We start from the raw sequence: 8,011 nt of genomic DNA, 5'->3' as shown, positions 1-8,011 counted from the left end.
TTGAGGAAGAATATGAACACCATGATCATGGTCAAGTAGAGGATGGTAGTGGTGGTGATCTGTAGCTTGGAGAAGAAGTAGTGCCCATCGAAGACTCACAAGACATCTCACCCATTGAGCATGATTGGGATGCTCGGGACCGACGTGCACGACAGTGGGTTCGAGTTCCCGCCAATATCCAACAACTTCGCAAAACCATCGAAGAGGAGCAGGACAACATTCCACAGGCCTCAATCAACAACCTGATCAACTCTATGCTAAGAAGATGTGTCCCTCTGTATGAGGCAAATGGTGGTCACACCAGATACTGACTGGTTTTCTTATCCACACCCCTATCTTTATTTAAAAAGGTATCTGTGATCAACAGATGCATATCTGTATTCCCAGTCATGTGAAATCCATAGATTAGGGTCTAAAGAACATATTTTAATTGACTGATTTCCTTATATGAACTATTAACTCGTTGAAATTGTTGCATGTTGCATTTATATTTTTGTTCAGTGTAAATACATACTATTTCTCAGCATATTGCCAGATTATTGCTATCAACTGCTGGTTGCAAGGTATATCACCCTGTTTGTATCTTTTGGAACAATGGTAGTGAAGTTTATTAAAATGATGTAGAATAGATGGGCCACCACAGATGTCACAGGCATCCACAGGTCTTGACCACCATGTTGCGATGCTTCTTTAGGATCACATTGTTGTTGTCGTCGTAGAAGAGTACAGAGATGGGACTGAGCTTGGTGCGCAGCACGCTTTTGGAACCTCATCTGGCTTCAAAAGGTGAACCTGCCATGAAAAAGGTCAGACTGACTTATTCATACATACACTTTGATATAATCAATGATAATATCCTGTTTATAAAAGAGATATGGATTATTATTATGCAGATGCTTCAGTGCTCTCCTATCTCAGTGGGCTGTGGCTTCGCCCCCCTTGTCTGAATGTGGTCAATATGTTTTAACCCAGGTTGTCTGTGCTTCACAAGACTTTATAGCCCACTGAGGCATAGCCTAGACTTTCAGAGGTTCAACAACTTCCATGAAACAAGCTAAAACATTTAAAAATGGGCCATTGACCTAGCTAGTGACTTAAAAAAACAAAATTTGGTCTTTTTATTTTATATTATACACACACATAGGAAAGCCTCTGCTGACAAAATAGGGTCAATAGAATTAGAATGATGACCAGGAATTGTATAGGATTCTAATGGTAACCATATAGTTCCAAACTCATTTCTATGGCAACACAGCTGTCAATTTTGTAAACAACAATTTTCAAATATATGTGTTGCCATGAGACATCTAACCGTTAGAACATATCGGCGTTCTATTGAACGTTTTCTGTTCGAAAACAAGAACAACTTCAATTTGCTGTTCAACAACAACAAATTTGACTGATTTGTGAGATCTGGGATTGAAACATCGACTGGAAAATGCCTCGGTGCTTTTCAAGATTGACGGAGAGAATGCGAGGACGTCGGCAGCCTTCTGCGTCGACAGGTTGTTCAAATTCATTTGTGGGTTGTTTTTGTTGTCTTTTTCCGTTTTGCAGGGTTCGCGATCGTCGGGAGGTGGACAGCGACAGCGACTTCGAAGAGGGTATGTGGAGTTTTAAACTTCTTATTTTACCACATTCAACATTGACAATGTAATTTGTGAAATGTTGTGTATTTCTGTAATCCTGACGTAATTGTTGCTAAGCGATGCACTTTTGCTAGTAGTACTAGCTAGCGTGCTACGTTTTACGTCCTAATAATTGGTTGTTTTCCTTTTCCTAATTTTAGAATCAACTGTACTGGATGAGGTCCAGTTGGATGTGCCACTGCTGCCAGTTATCCTTCATGTCCAGGATGCTGCTATCATCCTTGAGGATGTGCCGACTATCCTTGAGGTACACTTTTCAGAAAGTTTTTGGTTTTATGTTTGAAAAGTATCCCACATATTCATTCTGAAAATCTTTGTTGTCTGCTTTAGGAGGCCACTGGTAATTGGCAGCTGATACCGATTAGGTTCAGCCCCCTGTACTGTGGGCCTGTTGTGATCAGGGTAAGAGAACCACACAGAGTCACATCACCGTTACGATGTTTGCTGTTTCTAACCTGAATGTATTGTAATGTCCCCCCACCTCTTGTGCAGAACAATGCCGGTCCGGTGGCTAAAGCTTGGAGAACTTTCCAGTTCATCAGCCCCATTATCACCTACATGCGTGGGGGATCCCAGGTATGTGTCTTTGTAACTACCTAGTCCTAATCTACATTGTCAGAGTCATGTGATCTTGATGGAAATGTGTTACAGCGATGGCTGATGTTGTTTTGTTGATGTTACTTGTTGTTTCTCTCCACAGCAGGTGGTGGTGAGGATGCACCATGTGAGTAGGGTTCGAGGCCTGGAGACTCAACTGGTGTGGGCCATCTCCAAGGAGACCGCCAGGCTTAGTCCAGAGGGCATCCCCTACTGTGTCACCAAGGTGCAGTCCGTCACTTGGATCCAGGTAAGATGTAAATACTACTGAAATAGTATTAGATTAGGCTTTTCTTCACTTATTCCATTTGGCCTTAACATGTCGTCTCTCTCTGTCAGTATGTGGCTGGCAGGGTGACCCAGTATGCATCTCACCTCCGCCACGAGACGTCTGTGGACGTGACGCTTGGCTGCTACCAGGTAAATAAAAGGTTTTTCTATGAATATAGAATACCAATTACTATGCATTTTTCCATTAGATATGCTCTGTTTTCTAATAACGTGTGTGTGTGGTAAACAGGTGTGTTGTGTGTGTTTTTGGAGCAGCAGACTGATGTCTCGGTTGTGTACGCCACTCTCCACATGGGGCTGGACGGGCTGCTCTCCTCCTCGGCGTGGTCGGAGGCTGCCTCCGTCTCTACGCCCACCAATCAGCAGTTCACTGAGCCAGAGCGTGAGGGCCACAACTGCTATGAGGTCAGATGTTAGACACACAGCTACACATTCTATTGACTTAAGTAGCATTAAGATCCTTCCATTGACCCATTGTTTGTCATGTCATTGCATTGGTCACTGATGTTGAATGTTTGTTCTGTTGTTGTAGGGCTGGGAGGAGGACCTGCTGCCTGAGGAGAGGGAGGTTCCTCTGCTAAAGTGAGTTCCTCTAAATGTCTGTGTAGTCTGGGCTTGTCAGATGCTGAAGGATAGTGGTCACCATGCTGTTATCTCCATTGACTCTAATGGTTGACATGCTCCATTCCCTCCCTCCCACAGCCTCTACCTTACCACCAAGAGAGTGGAGGACATCGCCCTGAGGCTCGTCTCCCTGCGCCAGGCTTTCACTGTGAGTGGACCCACTTTTTAATTTTTTACTCTCTGTATCTTCTTGTTCTGTCTGTCTCTTAGAGGAAGATGGGTGTCTCACCCTAACTCTTCCCTCTTCTCTAGACACTGCTTGGTTCCACCCTGAGCAGGAACCATCTGTTTGTGGCGGGAAAGGTCATAATGGGCGCACTGGTTCAGGCCCACCACATGGTAGCTCACTAACTCATTATTCATTCAAGGGAAAGAGAGCGTCCTCAGTGGGAAATGTGTTCTGTTCACTAACATCAATGCTCTTTGCTTTGTGATAGGACGACGCCGAATTCATCCGTGCCTATAACGACTTTGTGGACTACCTGAGTGACCCCTCCAAGAAGATTGACATTGAGAGGGAGCTGGCTGAGGCAAAGGTGAGTTCATTAACTCTTTCATGTCTCACTTTGAGTTCTTCCACATGTATGTATTTTATACATCACAGTATCTGATCTTTTTGAAATCATTCCTGTTTTCTTGTCCTAGATCCATCATGTTAACCTGATAGATGTCCTCTTTGAACTGGTGATGTTTGGGATGATGACAGCTCAGAAGTCCCTGATGGTGGTAAGTAGCATCTCACTGGTACATGTTTCGATGTCTCTCTCTTGGCAATTTCACTTCAATTTCTCTTCTCTCCTCCTCTGTTTCCTTTAGCACCCTGGTGGGTTCATGGAGCGTCTGTACGCTCTCCTGTACTCCTTCCTGCCCGCTGCTGCCAGCATTGAGCCAAAGGCTGAGAGATACCTGCTGCTGCTCAATGTAAGAGTCAAGAGTTTACTTCCTTATTCCTAGTTTACTTTTTCCTGATTAACAGGGTTTCAATGACGTTTTACAGGGAGTAACTCTCATTGTGTCTTTCCTCTTGATAAGCTAGTAACTCAGAGCCATTATCTATGTGTTGTGTGGTGTTCTCTTCAGGGTGGGCTGATGGCTCTGCTAGATGACATGTTTGGGCAGCAGCTGGCCTGGTACTTTAACCCAGTGTCTCTGGTCACTGAGCTCTCCAGACTCCTGGAGTACCACCTGGAGAACCTCATGGCCAGCATGTAGTCCTACTGCAGAGATCTGAAAGGCCACTCTCTCTATCTCTCTCTCTCCATCCATCTCTCTCTCTGTCTATCTCTCTTTCTCTTTCTCTCTCTCGCTCTCAGGATTTGAGGACTTGAAGTGCTTCGTTGAACCTTGATTAGTTAACACCCATTAAATTAATGTTTTCTCTTGTTTTCTCTCCCCACGGGATACTTGTGACGCTTTGCCACCTAACAGGGATCTAGACACTAATGCACTACATTACTTTGCACTGAATTTTACATTTTTAAATAAAATAACTAGTAGTTCAAAAGCATTTGTCTCTGTCTTTTCATTTACTTGATTATTTCATCACTATTTCCTCTTCCTGGAGTTACGAGGCTAATATTACATGAACAATTATGCTTTATTCTTTGCATATGGAAATAAACAACAAAGTTTAGTTGATTTACAGGTACTACAGGCCCACACTTTATGCCATTGTGATGTGTGATACTTCTCACTATCTGTACTCTACTTTAAGAGTCTGCCATTGTAGACTCAGTTAAGATGGGTATTTTACTTTAAATCTGCCATGTTTCCCATTAATGTCTGAGCCAATTACTGTCTTTCCCACTGAAACCAATGTTATCGTTCATGTGAGAGAGGGTGTAGTAGTGCATACTGACCACTAGTTGGATCATAGCGTGGTTGGTGGCGTTCATACAGGAACCCAGAGGGTATAATAATGTTTACATCACTGTTTAGAGGACAATTTGTAAGAGACAGCTCGCTAGTCCTACGTTTTGAATTGTTGCATTATGTTTTAAGTGGGTCGCCACGCGGTAAGTGTAATGCAATACTTTTTTGTTAAAAACTTCAATCAATCAAATGTATTTATAAAGACCTCCTTTTACATCAGCCGACTTCATCAATAGAAATCAATAGAATGGGGGTTAAATGTTTGTGGTGTAGCGCTGTTTGACGTAACACTATTCACACTTGGAATAAACTATACACGGTTGGTTAGATGAACTTGTAGCGGAATTACATTTTTATCTTGGAATGTCAGGTGTTGATTTCGGTAGGAAACACCACTTTTTTGTTAGTTAACTTTAAACGAAATACTTAGGATATCAACAGTGATAACGGTTGGCTGCTATTTAAGTGACAGTTTGACTGTCAAAACCATGTATGGTGTGTGGCCATCGACTTTTATAGAGAGACAGCGTTTAATTTTCTGTGCCATTTCATTAATTTATGTGGCATTTCTAAATCCTGCATAACCCAGCGCGTGTGACAAAATCATCGGTACAAAACCAAAGATATTGATCTGTTTTAAGCAATCAATCATATGTCATCTTGAAAATTATACACTTTTATACTAGCATCAACAATCTGAGGTAAAATGGATGTGTAATTCCACAAGATTTTATGGGGTGAAAATGCAGGCTTGTGGGAAATTAGTGTAATATATAATTTACTATGGCAAAATAATTTAACATGTAAATTTAAGATGATAGTATGTTGCCCACTCACAAACTATTGCAACAATGACATCTCTTTCTCACTCATTTAACCATTTAGAGAGTAAAATGCTCTCAAACCCAATTTAACTGGGCGCTCTAGACTAGAGCCTCCATAGTCTGTACAGCAGCCTGAACGTTTGACATCCCTACCTTTTAGATTTCTCTTCGTGTCTAGACCATTGTACTGGCCTGTTATGTGGAGTAGTTTGATACATCTTATTGCTTTGTTATCGTTTGTCACCAGTCAGTCTCAGTCAACAATTGTTGATATCCTCCATTCCTTAGTCATTCATGCAGCACTTTGAGAGCACGGAAACTGTACTGTTACACTGGCAATACTAAAGTGCCTATAAGAACGTCCAATAGTCAAAGGTATATGAAATACAAATGGTATAGAGAGAAATAGTCCTATAATAACTACAACCAAAAACTTCTTACCTGGGAATATTGAAGACTCATGTTAAAAGTAACCACCAGCTTTCATATGGTCTCATGTTCTAAGCAAGGAACTTAAACGTTAGCTTTTTTACATGGCACATATTGCACTTTTACTTTCTTCTCCAACACTTTGTTTTTGCATTATTTAAACCAAATTGAACATGTTTCATTATTTATTTGAGGCTAAATTGATTTTATTGATGTATTATATTAACTTAAAATTAAAGTGTTCATTCAGTATTGTTTGTAATTGTCATTATTACAAATAAAAATAAAAATCGGCCGATTTAATCGGTATTGGGGTTTTTTGTCCTCCAATAATTGGTATCGGTATCGGCGTTGAAAAATCATAATCGGTTGACATCTAATCTGGACAAGAGGAATACCTATGTAAGAATGCTGTTCATCGACTACAGCTCAGCATTTAACACCATAGTACCCTCCAAACTCGTTATTAAGCTCGAGACCCTGGGTCTCAACCCCGCCCTGTGCAACTGGGTCCTGGACTTCCTGACAGGCCGCCTCCAGGTGGTGAGGGTAGGTAACATCTCCATCCCGCGGATCCTCAACACTGGGGCCCCACAAGGGTGCGTTCTCAGCCCTCTCCTGTACTCCCTGTTCACCCATGACTGCGTGGCCATGCACGCCTCCAACTCAATCATCAAGTTTGCAGACAGTGGTAGGCTTGATAACCAACAACGACGAGACGGCCTACAGGGAGGAGGTGAGGGCCCTCAGGGTGTGTCAGGAAAATAACCTCACACTCAATGTCAACAAAACAAAGGAGATGATCGTGGACTTAAGGAAACAGCAGAGGGAGCAACCCCCTATCCACATCGACGGGACAGTAGTGGAGAAGGTGGAACGTTTTAAGTTCCTCGGCGTACACATCATGGACAAGCCACACAGACAGCGTGGTGAAGAAGGCGCAGCAGCGCCTCTTCGACCGAAATTCGGCTTGTAACCAAAAACACTCACAAACTTTTACAGATGCACAATTGAGAGCATCCTATCGGGCTGTATCACAACCTGGTACGGCAACTGCTCCGCCCATAACCGTAAGGCTCTCCAGAGGGTAGTGAGGTCTGCACAACACATCACCGGGGGCAAACTACCTGCCCTTCAGGACACCTACACCACCCGATGTCACAGGAAGGCCAAAAAGATCATCAAGGAAAACAACCACCTGAGCCACTGCCTGTTTACCCCGCTATCATCCAGAATGGCGAGGTCAGTACAGGTGCATCAAGCGGGTACCGAGAGACTGAAAAACAGCTTCTATCGCAAGGCCGTCAGACTGTTAAACAGCCATCACTAACATTGAGTGGCTGCTGCCAACATACTGACTCATCTCTAGCCACTTTAATAATGAAAACAATTATGTAATAAATGTATCACTAGCCACTTTAAACAATGCCACTTTATATGATGTTTACATACCCTACATTACTCATCTCATATGTATATACTGTACTCTATACCATCTACTGCATCTTGCCTATGCCGTTCGGCCATCGCTCATTCATATATTTTTATGTACATATTGTTATTCATTCCTTTACACTTATGTGTATAAGGTAGTTGTTGTGAAATTGTTATATTACTTGTTAGATATTACTGCATGGTCGGAACTAGAAGCACAAGCATTTCGCTACACTCGCATTAACATCTGCTAACCATGTGTATGTGACAAATAAAGTTTGATTTGATTTG

At 42.3% G+C, this 8,011-nt stretch overlaps 1 protein-coding gene across 1 annotated transcript; it reads left to right on the top strand.

Moving 5' to 3' along the window:
• Window positions 1–818: 818 nt before the first annotated feature.
• Window positions 819–4,659, top strand: LOC139558711 (mitoguardin 1-like). The gene is made up of 14 exons (XM_071374063.1): window positions 819–1,604; window positions 1,790–1,896; window positions 1,980–2,051; window positions 2,142–2,225; window positions 2,350–2,496; window positions 2,586–2,666; window positions 2,793–2,942; window positions 3,070–3,119; window positions 3,240–3,309; window positions 3,414–3,500; window positions 3,599–3,697; window positions 3,807–3,887; window positions 3,978–4,082; window positions 4,242–4,659. Exons 1-14 carry the CDS (start codon window positions 1,439–1,441, stop codon window positions 4,371–4,373), a joined length of 1,431 nt encoding a protein of 476 aa, XP_071230164.1. The 5' UTR covers window positions 819–1,438; the 3' UTR covers window positions 4,374–4,659.
• The last annotated feature ends 3,352 nt before the right edge of the window (window positions 4,660–8,011 follow it).

Source organism: Salvelinus alpinus, chromosome 29 (assembly GCF_045679555.1).
Source record: "Salvelinus alpinus chromosome 29, SLU_Salpinus.1, whole genome shotgun sequence".
Classification (NCBI taxonomy): domain Eukaryota; kingdom Metazoa; phylum Chordata; class Actinopteri; order Salmoniformes; family Salmonidae; genus Salvelinus; species Salvelinus alpinus.
This window is presented reverse-complemented; position numbering and strand designations above follow the sequence as displayed.